The sequence below is a fragment of the Ostrinia furnacalis genome, unplaced genomic scaffold (genome assembly GCF_004193835.3).
Source record: "Ostrinia furnacalis isolate ACB-3 unplaced genomic scaffold, ASM419383v2 OfSCF3952, whole genome shotgun sequence".
Taxonomy (NCBI): domain Eukaryota; kingdom Metazoa; phylum Arthropoda; class Insecta; order Lepidoptera; family Crambidae; genus Ostrinia; species Ostrinia furnacalis.
The window spans coordinates 208,494-227,230 of NW_021134191.1; the positions used below are offsets into that span (position 1 = coordinate 208,494).

General features: G+C 39.8%; 1 protein-coding gene across 1 annotated transcript in view; it reads left to right on the forward strand.

The window, feature by feature from the left end:
* twin (CCR4-NOT transcription complex subunit 6-like twin) overlaps positions 1-18,737 on the forward strand; it is a 130,622-nt gene that overhangs the window by 108,201 nt on the left and 3,684 nt on the right. The window contains 6 exon segments of the mRNA XM_028312423.1: positions 10,360-10,517; positions 10,739-10,893; positions 11,568-11,737; positions 16,275-16,508; positions 17,052-17,223; positions 18,518-18,657. Of these exon segments, the coding sequence (XP_028168224.1) occupies positions 10,360-10,517; positions 10,739-10,893; positions 11,568-11,737; positions 16,275-16,508; positions 17,052-17,223; positions 18,518-18,657 (1,029 nt within the window).

Below are 18,737 nucleotides of genomic sequence, written 5' to 3' on the forward strand. Positions count from 1 at the left end.
TAATATGCCAAAACAACTCTAGGTTTGTCCCAAAGTTTTGGTATAGAGGAAGTCCAAAAGGCCTGCCCTACGGCCCTACGTCTAGGACTTTTTAGACGCGAAAATAAATCTTAGTACTTAGTCCATCATTATTAAGCTTGCAAATCGTAAAATGTAAGAGATCAGCAAATTCACACTCCCGTGACAAATCGAACCCTCATAGCTGAAATCGAACCGTACACAGTCCCCCACTGTAAATGCTGATTATCGGCGTATATCCATCGGCTATTGCAAAAACATATTTGGTGTAATGCGGTGTATTTGTGTGAGCGCAGCGTAATGTTTTCATTCGTGGGAGACCTGGTGTTTAATACCATAAAGAAATAAAAAAGAAGAAAATGTCATGTCATCAACAGTGTCACGGGAGAATTGTTTTTTTGTGAAACTAAATCAAAATAAAGGATATTTTATCATCAAATACATTGTTGGACTTTATTCATGGTCCTATTCGAGCCGAAAACATGAAGAAACTAGTAAGAAGTCAAAACGAAATCTTCAACCGAATTAACAAATCCAAAATAAATTTTGCCAAGTCTCCAAGTGTCAGAATAACAACTAGTTACATCGAAACAAAATTAGAAAATTTATCGGAATTGTGGCAAAATTTCAACAAAACTCACGATACAATTATTTGCGAAGTAAGCGATGCAGAGTACCAAGAATCGGAATATTTCACTGAAGACTTTTTCAGCAAGACCGAGGAATTATACACCGAATATAAGACCGAACTAAAAGAAAAGTTGAAAAGGTGCATTCAGGTAGAGGTCAGATCTCAAGAAACATCACAAAGTGAGGGGGAGCAAGTCAGAGTGCAGTTGCCCAAGATCTCCATACCCTGCTTTTCTGGAAAATATGCCGAATGGATCACATTTCGAGATCTTTTTTTGTCACTTGTCCACAACAACAACTCGTTACAAAAGGTACAGAAACTTCATTACCTGAAAAGCTACCTAACTGGTGAAGCGGAGCAGTTGGTGCGTCATCTACCAATTACAAGTGATAATTATTCGGTGTGTTGGAGCCTTTTGGAAAGTAGATTTAACAATAAGAAGTATGTAACTAATTGTATTTTAAAAAGGTTTTTCAGTCAAAAGAATATTGCTCATGAAAATTCAACTGCGCTTAAAGATCTGTTTGATACTACAAATGAATGTCTAAATGCATTAGCTAACACAGGTGTAAAATCTGAAAATTGGGACATCATTCTTATTTATATTTTGTCTTCAAAATTAGATAATGAATCTCGCAAACTGTGGGAAGCAAAAATTTGTGACCTTACTAATGATTTGCCAACATTAAAGCAATTTTTAGATTTCATAGAACATCGCTTTAGGTCTCTCGAATTTTTGGATCCCAAAGTTATGAAAAGTACCCAGTCCCATCATGTAGTAGAGAACAGCCCTAGCAAAATATCGGTTTCTTGTTCTTATTGTTTTGACAACAACCATAAACTTGGCAATTGTAAGAAATTCGCAAATGAAACACTATCAGCTCGCCGTAACTTTGTCCAAACCAACAATTTTTGTTTTAACTGCTTAGGCGCGAATCATTCGGTTATGACTTGTCGTTTGCCTACTAGATGTAGAATCTGCAATAAGAAGCATCACTCTTTATTGCATTCAACCAATAACNCTAATACCAACGTACCATCCAACAATGTTCAAACAACACAATCAATTAACCCATCAAGAACCAATCATGTCGTTGCGACAACAGCAACAACATCTGATGACATTGACCAGCAAACCAACATTACCACTTGTTTCTCTAACAACAAGAGTCAAGTTCTTTTAGCAACCGCGTTGGTAAAAGCTGAAACAAACAATGGATCGTTCGTAACACTTAGGTCTTTATTGGACCAGGGATCACAGGCCTCGTTCGTGACGGAGTCTGCAGTCCAATTACTTGGGCTGAAGAAAGTAGCAAATAAAAGTGTTATAACCGGGGTAGGGAGTGATTGTAGCTCATCAGTCAACTCTAAACATGTGGTTAACATCAAACTGCAATCTATCTACGATCCGAACTTCACAATTAGGGTGAAAGCTCACGTTCTTACCAAACTTACCACATTTCTTCCTGAACGACAGGTTGATTTGAAACTTTGGTCACACATGCCTGAAATGAAGTTGGCTGATCCAAAGTTTAATGTTCCAAACAAAATAGACTTGCTGTTAGGTGCAGAGGTGTATTGTCAGATATTATCTGAGGGACTAGTTAAGGGTCCAATAGGGTGTCCTATAGCTCAAAACACCAAACTCGGCTGGATATTATCTGGTCAAGTATCTGAAGACAGGAAAACTGAACCAAGCTGTAGAAACATCATAACAACATTACACACTCAAGTTGTTGACGAAGAGTTCGAACTTAAACGCTTTTGGGAAATAGAATCTGATGAGACCCTTCTGGACGGTGCATCGTGAAACTGCCATTTAAAGAAGAAAACCCGAACTGTAAATCAGGCAACTCGCAAGAAATAGCTGTAAGCAGATTTTTAATGCAAGAAAGACGTCTATCAAAATCACCAAATCTCAAGGATCTCTATTCCGATGTTATTGCAGAGTCTGGAGCTGGGTCACATGGAAAAGGTACCAAACGACGAGATCGACAAATCAGAAAGTGTGCTCTTACCTCATCACGCAGTAGTGAAGCTCAACAGAACAACGACCAAACTAAGAGTGGTTTTTGACGCTTCACGTCGAGACAAGAATGGTGTATCGCTCAACAGCGAATTGTTGGTAGGCCCAAGGCTTCAATCGGATCTTCGTCATTTGGCGATGAGGTGGAGACTGCATCCTAGTTGCTTGGTGGCTGATATAGTCAAAATGTATCACCAAATAATATCAACGCTGTTATACCAAATTGAAGCGTGTCTCAACTCAAGGCCGTTATCACAGATCAGTACCAATTCACAAGATCCAACACCTCTCACACCAGGTCATTTTATCATCGGTGAACCTTTAGTACTTGTGCCCGATAACAATTATGAAACGTCAACAATATCATCTTTGAAACGCTGGCAGCTAACCCAACAAATGCTCCAGGTCTTTTGGCGTAGGTGGTCAAACGAATATTTAACTCAGTTTTTGCAGCGGTACAAATGGGCAAATAAAACACCAGAGCCTAGAATTGGGGATGTAGTCTTAGTTAAGGAAGACGATCTTCCTCCTGCGAAGTGGTTAATGGGCATAATTACCGAAAAGCACAAAGGTTTGGACAACCTTACGAGAGTTGTTAGTATAAAATGTAGAGATACCATTATTAAAAGGCCTGTTGTAAAATTGTGTGTTTTGCCAGTGGCTGAATAGAGCTATTTTATTTTTTATATCATGTTTAAGTGATGAGTTTTGTGGTTTTCGTTTTGGTTAACCACTTTGTGAACAAGTAAGTTAAGTTGTGAAATTATCTTTGAATAATATTATTGTATATCTATCTATACCTACATTTATGAGGTTAAACTCTAACTATTGTTTTGTTATCTAGTCACCATGATTTAACCAATTTAAATTTCTTATAATGTTTTGTTTTTTTTACCTAACTATACAGTCCACTCTTTCGTTGGTGGTTAATCATGGTGGGCGGAATTATGACCATTCCGGTCATGGTGGGCGGAATGTTTAATACCATAAAGAAATAAAAAAGAAGAAAATGTCATGTCATCAACAGTGTCACGGGAGAATTGTTTTTTGTGAAACTAAATCAAAATAAAGGATATTTTATCATCAAATACATTGTTGGACTTTATTCACCTGGGATGCGATGCCAGTTCGTTCCCGGCCCGGCCAACCTGCAATGTTTCACGCAGTCCCGTTATGCACTTAACAGGCTATGACATTTGAATAATTTGATAAGGTGGAGCTTCCTCATAGCTGAACTACGCATGTTTAATAATACAGCCGCTTTAAATTGCTGCATCTAACTAGAGATATTGACCCTATAACTTGTGCACCGTTTGCTTTTTTTGAGAACGATATCATATATCTTTTACTATCCCAATAGGAAGGTATTAATTAAAAGTTTAACACCTGCAAGAATCATTAAACATTAATCATTCCGGATTCCGTTCATATTTTATTGGAATCCGATGTCCAGTTTCTGTTCCCGTCACGCTTTTCCAGCTAGAATTATACCGCAGCTGGACCCACGATGCGACCAATTTACATAAATCAAACCAGACGCTCGGTACGGGACCTTGCACTTATAGCTTAATAATTAATTCTGATTCTAAATGTAGTACATGATACGCTGCAACAACAGGTTAAAATGTAAGCGTACCTCGTAACTAATCGATTGAACCGTTCAAGTGTAGGTACTCTTAGAATTTCATTACGCACACTCAATATTCAATGTAGCTAAAAGTTGTATAACTTTATTCATCGTATTAGTATTTTATTTAGATTTTGATCAGACTTTCAGATTGCTATCTATTTGTTCTATTCCAAGGCAATATAATTTAAACTTGTATGACTCTAACTAATGAAAATTGAGCCCTAAAAAGATTGAACAGCTTGCCCTGAGCCAATAAGGAAGCATTTGTATGGTTGCGACCGATCCAGCCGATCGCACTTATCCGTGCTCAGGGTCGCGACACAGGAAGAGAGGAAATGCCCTTCGTCTGCGCGCGGCCGCACAATGCACAATGAAAGACATTGGCGGCGACCTCTTGTATCCGTGAACTAAAGGCGCCGAAACTGTACTTTTTTATACCGATTTTCGGTTGTACTAATGAGATTAGTGCGAGGTTAAAAGAAAAAGTATACTGTGCAACAATTAATTTGAAACTTTGTTACAAATAATGAGATACAAAGGCGAACTTAATTCCATAATCATCTCCCATGGCATTCTCCCCCAGTCAACCTTTGGGTCAAACAAAAAATAAAGTAGGTGATTCCTGAAAGTATATTCAGGTAGGTCTCACTAATCTCTCCCTTCAACTTTGAGAAGTTTTTACCTACTTAGTATTTCATCATCCAACAGAAAGGGCTGAAATATTAGGACATGCCGCATGAATTTTGAAATAATAAATCACACCAAAAGTTGATACTCTAGGTGGAAAAGGACTTAAGCCAAGTTACGTGCTGTGTGTTGTGGGACGACACAAAACATTAATCGTTCCGCGCCGCAGTCGCGCTGGTTCCCTATTGTCGACCCGGTGAGTTATGAACGCGTGGAGTTTGAGGTTTCGAGACTTATGTGAGTTTGGAAATTCTCTTTGGTACGTATCATACGCGGTTAGTAAGTCTTGCAGTGGTGGTTTTAAAGACAAACTTTAAAATCTAAATTGTTCTCACGATGCAATGAAATAGCGATTTTTAGTCACTTGGTATACAAGGTGGAATTTTGTAATGCCACCTAAAGGGAAATTACTCTTAATACTGTAGATAGAAAATTTTACTCAAAGAAAACATTCCTTTATTTTTGAAAAGAAATAAAACTGCATTCAAAGATTTCCAAAAATTTGCTTGCTACACACGGGAATCGAACCAACTAAAATATGTTAAAAATTACACCCTGTATTTTTATTGCATCGATCGTTAGGGTTAAGTATAAGGATAAAATCTCTCAAACAAACTTGATAAATGAAATGAAAGGATAACCATGAAATCTTAAATTATTGTAATTATTTACAGAAAATTTTATGGTATGGTGGTAAAATTTCATTTCTTTTCGAAAATCTTTGAATGCAGTTCTCTTTAAAAAAATAAAGGAATGTTTTCTTTAAGTTAAACTGTCTATCTACAGTATTAAGGATACTTTCTCTCCAGGTGGCATTAGAAAATTCCACCCTGTATAGACCTACATAAAGCAATAAAAGGACTATTCCTACCTCTGCAACTCCTGTGTAGCCAGCCAGGATCCACAGTTTGACTGCCAAAAACCCAGCCAGTGAAGGCCAAGTCTGACCAAAGCCAATAAAATAATGCTAAACATAAAGCGCAAGCACAGTTTAAGTCCTTAAGATATTATCAAATAACTAGTTGAAACACAATCTTTTAATCTTTCCCCGTATGAGTAATCTGAGCAAACACTTTACGCCAACAGAAATGTCAAGGTGCAACAGTGTTCCATAGGTCGTGGACGCGAATTATGTGTAACAACACATAAATTGACGGCAAATAACACTAAGTGGCTGAAATTGTTTCATGACTTGAAGTATTTTGATGTTGGTTAATTCAAATTGCATTAAGTTTACTTAATTTACTTGCTTCGATATGTAGAACGAAAAAACCTGATAAGTGACCAATATTAATTCGGTTAAGAACTAATACAAGGTAAAAATGTGAGTTAAGTAGGTCCTCAGAATGTTGTATCGGAATCCAAAATTTACTGCAACATTGCTCTCATCTGATTTTAGTGATAACATAATGACAATCTTGCCTTATGCTTGCATTTTTCTCGATCAAAAATTGCAAAAATATTCATAGAAAGGTATAAACGTACTGGACAATGTAATGTCTCGATGATGATGCTTTTGACAAAACACGCGAAATGACTTGAACATTCATGCTCTCAGTAATGCAAACCCGTGTAAGGACCTAATGCATGTTAAACAGGGTTCATCCCCTCATTTCCTTATTAAATCACACAAACTGCGTATTAGCATGCGAAAGACAGTGATTTGTCTGCACGTGTCACATTTGTGACTAGGGGTGAGGTAAAACTAGATCAGAAATGCTTAGTTATTGCTTTGTGCTTAAGCACTATTCTCACGAATTTATCTGACCGTAGTAGTGACTCATTCTTCTAATGTTCTTGAAGTAGGTAGCTTCATTCATTTTATTTTATCATAACGTGATTAACTATTCATAAAAAAATCCCAATTTACTGCTGTAATAATGCATGAACTTAATACGAATCAAACTACATATTGTTATGGATCTTGTTGCTTGGAATCTTGATGTTGATTGTTATCTAAGTACGTATTTGATGCGGGTTCGTCATGGTTTCGTTGTAAACAATTCTAACCGCAAACATACAAGTATACTAATTCCAAAACAACAATACACGTATAAGTACTAGGCGACCACAGGTGTGTGATCGGATATCTTATTTTTATGCGATGTAGAATAGAATGTAGCGAGCACTAAAGCCGAGTCGATCTCTAGTCGTAACGAACGCGGGCCCACGTAATGGCACCGCCAATAAACACCGCAGCGCCTCCCCCCATTATATTCAGATGAGACACGATACCCACTGTTGTGCTCTTTTTGTCCACACAAAACCTGCCACGAGAGTGAGATGTTCTAATATACGCGCACGTTTTGCAACTTTGCTAAAGATAACTACTGAATATTTATCAGATATGGACGTAAAATGTTCAGACAAAATGTCTGTTTTATGCCTTTAGTTGTAGTCAGTTCTTTTATTTACTTTGTACTAAAGCAGCATTACACGACTTTTATGTAAATCACTTCATCCATGATATTTCAACGTGCGTGTAAGCAGACATAATAGAAAATCAATTGTCTGGGGCAACTCGCGCGACCGTCAGGTATTATTACAAACCCATGTACGGCTATTGATTATTACCCCTTTTGCTGGCATGTTATTAGTTTGTACAGTAAATAAATGACAATCATTGTTAGCAAACGTCATCATTTATTATATTTACGAGTAATTGACACCACATTAGGTATTCAGTACAATACGGAATGACAATACTGTCGTTCAATACAGTATAATAGATTAATTACAATACCTAAAGCTAAACAATGAATCATTTTGTTTACAGCACTCTATTGTCTTCTTTATTGGGGTTAAAATATGTATTTGGTGATTTATGTTGCAAGATACTGTACTTCGATAATGTGCCGTTAAGCTCAAGTTACGAATATGCAGCAGACCACGTTTCCATAAAAGTCCGGGAGAACAGATGCGTGCTCTCACACGGCTGACGCCATGTGCGAGGCTCTTGTACCACGTAATGACTCCATTCACTGCAATTATAGACTTTCCTATGCAAATTATTGTGAACTCAACTGCCTGCTTTCTAGGGCCTTACATTATAGCCGCGGACGTTGATGGCTGCCAGGCTAACCTTCCCGTTTCTAGAAATCTGACGAACTGCCGCGCGGTGCTCAGGTGTTGCTTACATAACGTGAATAAAAACTATAAACTTGCAAAAAATTGTGATATGTAAGACGCCAGATCTCATATCAGTTACACTTGAAGATAAGATCTCATGTGATTTGGTTTCTTAATTTGCCGAAAAGTAACACGCTCTATAATTGTTAGATCAAATTAGTGCGCACTTAAATGACCTTACAGTCTGCATCTGCGCTAACAAAAATGCATGCAACAATTCTATTTAACTGAAGGTGAAATCTATATTGAGCTGTCTCCAGGCAGGCTGATATTACGTTTCAACTACCTCTAACAACATCTTGTTAGCACCTATTGAGACTTCTTACGTCATATTGTCGATTAAACCCCACCGGTCTCTGACCGAGCATGATCTAATGAGCTCTTTACGACGCCAATCCCGATGAAATCTTCATACATTTAAATAGATTTGAATGAGTTAAGATTCGCTCGCAAAAACACCTGTCCGTGGCGATCACGAACTGTATTGATACTAGAAATCATTACGAAAACGTGACCGAGAACCACCCTAACGGGATCGCTATTAATTGCCTGTTTCAAAGAACCCATGGCTATTTCTGTGCAGCGAATTCGTTTTTTGATCTAAGGCTCACGTGTCGTCAGCGGGAAGTTATAATGCTAGGACATTACGTAGGATAGGACGCGGCGAACGCAGATAAAAACCAGTGCGTTGCGGTGCCGCCCGATCGCAGCAGATACATGCAGCCGTCGTGACATGCCTCGCTGCCCAACATCCGTCGACACGCCTTTTCCGATTGCTCCTTTTTGCCGCCACGCAACGTCAGCCTTTTAACCGTACATTGTGCGAGCGACGTATCTGATGCACCCACGTACATTTGTTCTTTAAAGTGCATAACATTCAAAACAATGCTCATGTCTATCAAATAAAATGTAAGTGTCACCTTCACCATTGTTCGCGACTCGGACACGTACAATTTCATCATCGCCATAGAATTATTTGTAACGAAGACACGCGCCCGCAGCCCACATGTTGAACAACATTACCTATAGTTTGTTATTATGTCGCAGCGCAGCTTTCGTTTAACTTCGTAGTTCCTTAAACAACAGCCGATTATCGATGCGCGTATTGTTTCACGTCGCTTGGCATGTACGCCGCGTCGCGGTGCGTCGTATCGGGCATACAATAGACGTATTTGAAGCACGTGCTGCGGTCGCATTGATGCCGCGAGCCCGCCGCTGTCGCCAGGTGAGCGCTCGCGGAGAGATTAGCGTGAGCGCCCGCGCATCCGCGATCGCTATCAATTTGTCTGCAGGACAGCGCCGCGTCCGAGCTCACAGCATTGTCTTGTCCTTTCAGACGTCATTCGCCCGTCAACGTTACTTTGTCTCAACCTCCACTATGCCTCTTTGTCTGTTGATAGGTTGAGATTCAGGCCGATTAAATCTAGATAATTGCATCGCCAAGGTCTTCCACGAAGTCGACATTTAGACAACCAGCTCTCATCCTTAGGCGTACCTTTTGATCAGCATAATGAGACTGGTACGCGTTCGCATAAATTCAAGATAATGGTTATACAGCGTGAGAGAGCACAGTCGTGCCACGTTAGTTTACGTAATAAGTGGATACGTGGAAGTGACTGCGTCGCGATTCTAACTCGGCACCCTGGAAACGCCCAATTTCCCCACTTAAGCCTTCTGAACGAGAACTAGTACGCCTATACCCATTATTTCAATTGCATATTTGACCCGGCTGTTGTATGACTTTATTTAGGTGCACGCTCGGCAATGAGCCCGAGCTGTCGATGCGTTATCGTAAACGCTTGCGCGGTTCACGTGTCGACAACGATTCTAAACCCTAATACACACATCACGACCAGCTCGAGGGGTGACTTGACTGGCGCAGAGGTTGCCAAACGGATAATTTTCGACTCGATACAAAAGAATATATGTGGAAAGCCGGCTCGACGTCACTGCAGTGTAGAAACGAGACTGGCTACATCCGTGCTGAACAGATATGATTAGAAAAACAAAAGCTATTGTGTCGCGTGCCCGACGCATGTGGAGCGTAATACGAGTCTCATTTTAATTGGAACATTTTTTATCTGACACGAGACGGGTCCCGAGCGGCTGTAACAAAACGTTAGCGTCAACTAATTGGCGTATACTCACGCTTGACATGGCGCTGTGAGATAAATTAGACAATCGTATAGAAACTTGGTTTAATCCGAGCATCGTATTGACGGGAGGTTTCTCTTTCAGGTATCTTCACGGTTATGTGCTACAACGTCCTCTGCGACAAATACGCCACGCGACAGATGTACGGCTACTGCCCCAGCTGGGCGCTGGAATGGGACTACCGAAAGAAGGGTATATTGGACGAAATTAGACATTACTCTGCAGACATCATTAGTTTACAGGCTAGTATTCCTATAGTATTTATTTATACATGCTTTGTAACTACAATTTCTAATGCTTCAAGTATTTGATTTAATAGATGTTCTCGCATTTGCATTTTCTCATAATTTTTATTCACTGTATGTTTTATTATGTTACGTAGTCCTTGAGTTCCAGTAGATGAAAATCTGATATTTAAATGAGATTTTCGAAAGATGTATAAAATTTTATCTTCTTATTTCAGGAAGTAGAGACGGATCAATTTTACAATTTCTTCCTGCCAGAGCTTAAAGGGGACGGCTACGACGGCATATTCTCGCCAAAATCTCGCGCCAAGACCATGTCGGAGTCGGAGAGGAAATACGTCGATGGATGCGCAATATTTTTCAGATCTGCCAAGTAAGTGAATACAGTAGAATCTCGATTATCCGGATATCCGATTATCCGGACTCATCCTTCATGGTTTCTAATTAGCGATTTAGGATCTGGACCCATAAAAACGGAAGGCACCGCCACCGTAACATGGTACGGACGTCATCTTAGTTCATTGTTAAACGAAATGGATGACCAATGGTCTAAAATTTAGATTTTTAGACTCTAAAATGATGTATTGAAAACCTTTTCTATTGTAAAAAGTTAATTATTGTTTGATTTTACTTTGAAATCGATTATCCGGATTTTCGATTATCCGGAACACCTCTGGTTTTAATTGATCCGGATAATCGGGATTCTACTGTATAAGTTTTACAAGCTTCGTAACTTAGCACGAGTCTGGCTGCTACGCCGTAGCACTCGACTACGAGAAAAAATCAGAGTACATTTGCTTGTAAAAATCCGGTGTCCTTAGTTCAACCAAACATTGTACATAATCGTTTAAGGACAAAAAGCGTTGGATGTAGTTATTGTATAATTATTATGATTTATATTTTCAAGACTATTTTGACATTATTGTTGTATTATTAAAAAGACATCAACGAGCTCGTAAACACTTAAGTTTATATTTTTTCTTTCATACATTTTAATTTAAAACATTGAGAATTTATTTCATAACATATTTATTTAAATCTTTACAGGTTCGCGCTTGTAAAAGAGCACCTTATAGAGTTCAACCAATTAGCCATGGCCAACAGTGAAGGGTCCGACAACATGTTAAATCGTGTTATGCCGAAGGACAATATAGGTTTAGCCGCTCTGCTGAAAACGAAAGAAGCTGCATGGGAGAACGGTTAGTTCAATTCCAACAGTTTATTAACCCTATTAATTACATTTAACCTCTATGGCAGCTAATATTAAACTAAACTATTTAATAATACACACCTCGATGATAGATTTTTTTTTCACTAATAACTAAGTATACTTTTCTATTAATTTGACTTAGGGCTAGAATGCGCTAATATTATTAACTTGTGACTAATACGAACCCACTAATATAAATTCATGTCTAATAGAAAAACCGGCCAAGTGCGAGTCGGGCTCGCGCACAAAGGGTTCCGTAGCAGCAAATATAATAAACTTATTATGTCAATTTAATCAACCTATCTCAAAAACTATAAGAGATACTTTGATCAAACCAAAAATCGTTGAAAGAGTTAATTAGCATGCATCACCTCTATTTTTTTTAGAATTTTATNCCCCGTTCGCATCAAAAAAAAAAAGGAGAACAACCAAAAAAATAAAGAGTTGTACATTGGTAGGTTTTTGATATATTATATTACGCATAAATAGGAATATTATAATGTATAAAATGAGAAACGAAACTAGCAGGATAAGTCTTAAATAGTGATTAAAAATAATAATAAATAAATCGATGATACCGTAAAAGAAACGCTAAAAGTGATTTTTTTCAAATTGTTTTAATTAAATAAGGTTTACATTTTATTTAAAAAATTGAATTTATCAATAATTCGTATAAAAGTTGTCCAAAACTGAGCCATCCCAGCTATGGCATTGTCAGGAAGGCGCTACTATCAATACTGAACTATTAGTTCCCATTTTTGCCTCGTTGGACAGCCATATAATTATGAAATTTACAGGAAGGTGCTACTAACAACTGGGTTATTAATCCAATTTTTGCGACTTGACGTTTTAGGAATTGTTTGACTTTATTTTGAATTTTTCATCCATCACTGTAATGTCACTTTCGATCGGTTCTTTTTTTCAAAACAATATTGAATTGTCAGTATATCTACAAATAATATTTAAAAATATACTTAAAATTAAAAATAATTATAATGACATAGCTGATTTAACATGCCAATAATTTGACCTACATGAATAATAAAAAAAAGTTCTAGAATAGAGTATCGATAAGAGAAAAAATGATTTTTCATACATTAAACAAATCTATTTTTCTCGACAATCCTGCTAGATGTAAGCATCTTATAAGTACAATAATTTATGCCACTAATAAGGTTTTAAATGGCATAAGTTTTGTAGCTGTACAAAGAACTTAGTACCTGTACCAACCCTTCATACAAAGTGGTTGTTCAACAATGAAAGTGATTTTTTTTTTATTGTCCTGCATATTATAAATTATATAAAATAAGTAAACGATATGTTTCAATTAATAAACCGTTATTATCTTGCTAAAAAGTTGATAAATTTGCAAAAATGCATTGTATAATTACCATTTTTCATTGCGCTACCGTTATCCACATTTTTTTTTCTAAGTCCGAGCTTTACCTGAGAACCAAGTGACGTACACTAATCTTGGGAGCCGCGCGGGTCAGCTTATGTGAGAATTATTGAAGAAATGCTGTCCATCGGCTCAATACCGAGGTTTAAACATAGGTCTGACTCGCGGTCATCATTGTCCGACGCGGCCCGAACGGAAAGTTAAAGTGTCGCCCATCATTGTCCCCCATGGCCCGAACGGAACAGTGCCATTTTTAGGCTGGCAGCGAAGGTGTTAAATGAGATTTTCGAAAGATGTATAAAATGTTATCTCCTTATTTCAGGAAGTAGAGACGGATCAATTTTACAATTTCTTCCTGCCAGAGCTTAAAGGGGACGGCTACGACGGCATATTCTCGCCAAAATCTCGCGCCAAGACCATGTCGGAGTCGGAGAGGAAATACGTCGATGGATGCGCAATATTCTTCAGATCTGCCAAGTAAGTGAATATAAGTTTTTACAAGCTTCGTAACTTAGCACGAGTCTGGCTGCTACGGCGTAGCACTCGACTACGAGAAAAAATCAGAGTACATTTGCTTGTAAAAATCCGGTGTCCTTAGTTCAACCAAACATTGTACATAATCGTTTAAGGACAAAAAGCGTTATTTGGATGTAGTTATTGTATAATTATTATGATTTATATTTTCGAGACTATTTTGACATTATTGTTGTATTATTAAAAAGACATCAGAGAGCTCGTAAACACTAAGTTTATATTTTTCTTTGATACATTTTAATTTAACATAAATATTGAGAATTTATTTCATGACATATTTATTTAAATCTTTCCAGGTTCGCGCTTGTAAAAGAGCACCTTATAGAGTTCAACCAATTAGCCATGGCCAACAGTGAAGGGTCCGACAACATGTTAAATCGTGTTATGCCGAAGGACAATATAGGTTTAGCCGCTCTGCTGAAAACGAAAGAAGCTGCATGGGAGAACGGTTAGTTCAATTCCATCAGTTTATTAACCCTATTAATTACATTTAACCTCTTATCTATACTGCTGTGGTAGCTAATATTAAACTAAATTTAAAGATCCACACCTCGGTAATATAATGATTCTAATCTTTTCACTTATAATAAGTACTTACATACTACTTACTTTTCTATTAATTTGTCTTAGGGTTACACTATGCCAGAATTATTAATTTGTGACTAATACGAGCCCACTAATATAATTCATGTATAATAGAAAAAAGATAGCATATCTAGACCAAGGCCTGATTACCTCCTACGCTGACATCTGTCGCGTACGTTAGTCGAGTATACGAAAAAGTCTACGTTATATGAGGCGCCGCATTGTGATGCCGACGCGCTTTTGCTGCGTAGGTATTCATATAGATATCAGGCAAGCCTCTAGCAAGTTTTCGTTCAAAAAATCTGTCCATAACCACTTTCTCCAAATGTTATCATCTTCATGAATGGTTTCTGTTTTAAATTATCGTCATCCATCATTATATCTATCATCTTAGTATGTATTTATTTATTATATTATTTTATATATTATTTATGTATGTGTATATGTAGCTTATTTGTTTTGCCGTCGCTNTGCGCTGGTTCCGATTTTAGCCATGTTGAAAACTACATAGTTGAGCGATGGTGGCCCCCCTGTCAATGAGTTTGGTGGAACAGTTTAGTGTATGTAGGTCATCTATATGTATTGAGAAAATATTGTGCAACTTGACTCTTCATTAACTGCAGTAGTGATCACACTGACTTTTGAGGAGTTTAAAAATCAGATTGTATTTCTTTTGGCTCATTCGGAAGGCAGATATGAATCAGCATGGCACTTTCTTAGTATTTTTTTAATGTATTTTCTTTTAATTTCTGGAATAATATAAATCTGGAAATCATTTTAATCTGCAAGAGGGATATGAAAATCTGTCTGTTTTATCTTGAGATTATCTTAAAGGAGAGAACTTCGAGTCTTTTTTTTATTAACAACATTTTTTTTATCTATAACATTTTAGTAAGGCCCAGAACACACGGTGAAAACGGTTCTGAGTCTAAGGATTAGCTTACCCTAAAACTTATTGCGCGGTTCCACTTCAATATCAATATGACTCCTGTTAGAGGCAGCTTCACCTGCCTCTACTTGCGCGCGACCCTTGTTACGCTTTTTCTGACGTCACTCATGTTGTTTCCACAACACACGCTGGTAGGGTAAAAAGATTATGAGACATGTCGAGGCTCCTTAAGAGCAAAATGACGATTTGTAAGAACTATTTATTAGTCTAAACAAATAAAGAAATTTTGACTTTGACTTTGACACGCCGTCACTGGTATACTTTTCTGACGTCACTCCAACCATTTCCAGACCACTTCCCGCTGCTGGTCGAGCTGGAGATGTGTCCGGGCGCGAGCGGCAGCTCCAACGGTCTCATCGGGCGCAGGTAGCACGCGNTTAATAATTTAAAATAAGAATACAATTTACGAATTTATTTAAAGTATTTATTATTAAATTAAAAAAAATTACACTTCTAATATTATGTGTCTGGCATACATTTAGTATGGAAGCTGGAAACATTGAATTTTCAGATAGATCCAGTTTATTCTGTAACTTATTATTGGTACCGACAGCTCATTAAGCACTTTCAGGATCAGTAACCAGTTTTTTAATATCTTGTATAGTTAAGAAATAATCGAGTGAGATCACTTAACGTTTCCACCCTGTATGTACACGATAGACGTCAGCGTAAAGCGCAATACACACTGAGCCCGCCGGGCCGCCGACAAAGCCCGGCGACACAACCCGGCGGCCTGTATGAAAAGACTCATGCCGGCAACATGCGCCCGCGCGTGTTACCCGCCGACATGTTGGCGGCTTGGGTACGCCTGCGCTCAATTGCCCATTCAATTGCTCAGTGCTTGTATACTGACTGCCAAATAAATTTCTCATCTCAAGCCGCCGACCAAATTTTCCGACTTGTAATAATAAGTGAATCCGCCAACTAGACCGCCGACAAGTTGCCAACATATGTCGGCGGCCCGGTGGGCTCAATGTGTATTGCGCTTAAGAGTAAATTAAGATCAAAAATAACGATATTAACAAAAATTATAAACAAGTATTAACCAATTGAATGTGTATATTTACGTAATAAAAGATATTTCAGGTCTACCGACCGACACGGCGATGCTCGGTCAGCCTATCCTCGTGTGCACCGCACACATACACTGGGACCCCGAGTTCTGCGACGTCAAGCTCATCCAGACCATGATGCTCAGCAACGAGCTCCGGTCCATCCACGAGGACTCTGCGAGAACGCTGCGTCTGGCGGGGCAGAGGGACAACGTCCAACTGCTGCTATGCGGGGACTTCAACTCCTTACCTGACAGTGGTGAGTATGGGTGTATTTTTTTTTATCCACTACTGAGGAAGCTCTTGGCCTGTATCTCACCTGATGGTAAGTGATGATCAGGCCGAAGGTGGAAGCGAGCTTCGCCCTTAATCCTCAACCACAGAGGAACGGACGTCTGACGTCACTCGTCAGACCATGATGCTCAACGAGCTTCGGTCCATCCACGAAGACTGCGAGAACGCTGCGTCTGGCGGGGCAGAGGGACAACGTCCAACTGCTGCTATGCGGGGACTTCAACTCCTTACCTGACAGTGGTGAGTATGGGTGTAGTATGTGACGTTACACTCATCTTTGTGCTCCCGTCCATCCACGAGTGCTGAGAGAACGCTGCGCAAAAGCCGTTTAAAAAAACGTTCGAAACGTTGTTTGAGCGTCAACAATCTTCAGCAATCTTAAATTCGGACAATGTTAAGAAGGTGTATCGCCCTAACATTGTCCAAAGCTTTAGATCTCACTCATTTGAATGTTGGGTAATTGTTCCTTTTGATTCGTTACTAATTACAATCTTCACAATGTCCCCAGGCGTGGTAGAGTTCCTGTCTTCAGGCCGCGTGTCGTCCGAGCACCGCGACTTCAAGGAGCTGGGCTACGCGACCACGCTGCGCCGCATGCCCGGCTCCGAGCACGAGTTCACGCACAACTTCAAGCTCGCCTCCGCCTACAGCGAGGACATCATGCCCTACACCAACTACACGTGAGTCCAAGAGTCCCGTCTCAGGCACGTGTCGTCCGAGCACCGCGACTTCAAGGAGCTGGGCTACGCGACCACGCTGCGCCGCATGCCCGGCTCCGAGCACGAGTTCACGCACAACTTCAAGCTGGCCTCCGCCTACAGCTCGACATCATGCCCTACACCAACTACACGTGAGTCCAAGAGTCCCGTCTCCGGCACGTGTCGTCCGAGCACCGCGACTTCAAGGAGCTGGGCTACGCGACCACGCTGCGCCGCATGCCCGGCTCCGAGCACGAGTTCACGCACAACTTCAAGCTGGCCTCCGCCTACAGCGAGGACATCATGCCCTACACCAACTACACGTGAGTCCAAGAGTCCCGTCTCAGGCACGTGTCGTCCGAGCACCGCGACTTCAAGGAGCTGGGCTACGCGACCACGCTGCGCCGCATGCCCGGCTCCGAGCACGAGTTCACGCACAACTTCAAGCTGGCCTCCGCCTTTAGCGAGGACATCATGCCCTACACTAACTACACGTGAGTGCAAGATTAATGTCCCCCCATTAAATCGGTACCTCGTGACTGGGGGGCGTTCCCTTATCTGCAACCCGGGGACGCAGAAGCAGAACTGCACAAAGAGAGGACATCATGCCCTGCACAAACTACACGTGAGTGCAAGAGTCCTTTCCTCCTGGCCCACACAATAGTGGGTTACAGGTTGCCCGACAGGCTCAAATTGACGAGATCTATCGCGAGCTGGGTTTTTGTCAGTGTCGCTAAACTAATACCCACTATGGCTGAGGGACGTTCCACTATCCTCAACCTGGGGACGTGTCCGATGGCAGGCCCAAAACTGCACACAGAAAGGATGTGAAACACATGCCCAATCAATAACTACACGTGAGTTTAAAGGCTTCTTTACAACTGACATAATGATGTGACTGGCTGACTGACATAATTATGCTCTACTAAGACGAGAACTATCGTAGTTCAACTACGTATAGATCAGGAATGGGAAGAATCGTTTGTAAATCTACTTTCACTATGGGAAGGTAAAACTGAGCTTTGAAAGTAGTGAAGATTCTTTTACCTTCAGAGACTTTAGCAAGTAATTTGAAGTATCGTATGTCATTTCTGAAAAAGGGTATTAGTCACCTACGGCATAAGGCTTAATTGTCGTTGACAGGCAAATAAGATGTATTCGCATGCTGACCTGAAGCTATCCTCCAATGTTCATTTATCTCAACCGTTACCAACATTCTAGACTAGACCTTATAGTTCTGTCTCAAATAATTCCAAACCCAACTTTATCATTCCAGATTTGACTTCAAGGGCATCATAGACTACATATTCTACAGCAAGCAGACGATGACGCCGCTCGGGCTGCTGGGCCCGCTCTCACAGGAGTGGTTCCGCGAGCACAAGGTCGTCGGCTGTCCGCATCCTCACATACCTTCAGGTACATAACCTCTCAAAAAACATATACAGTAGAATTTCGATTATCCGGACTTCGATTATCCGGACTCATTCTTCACGGTT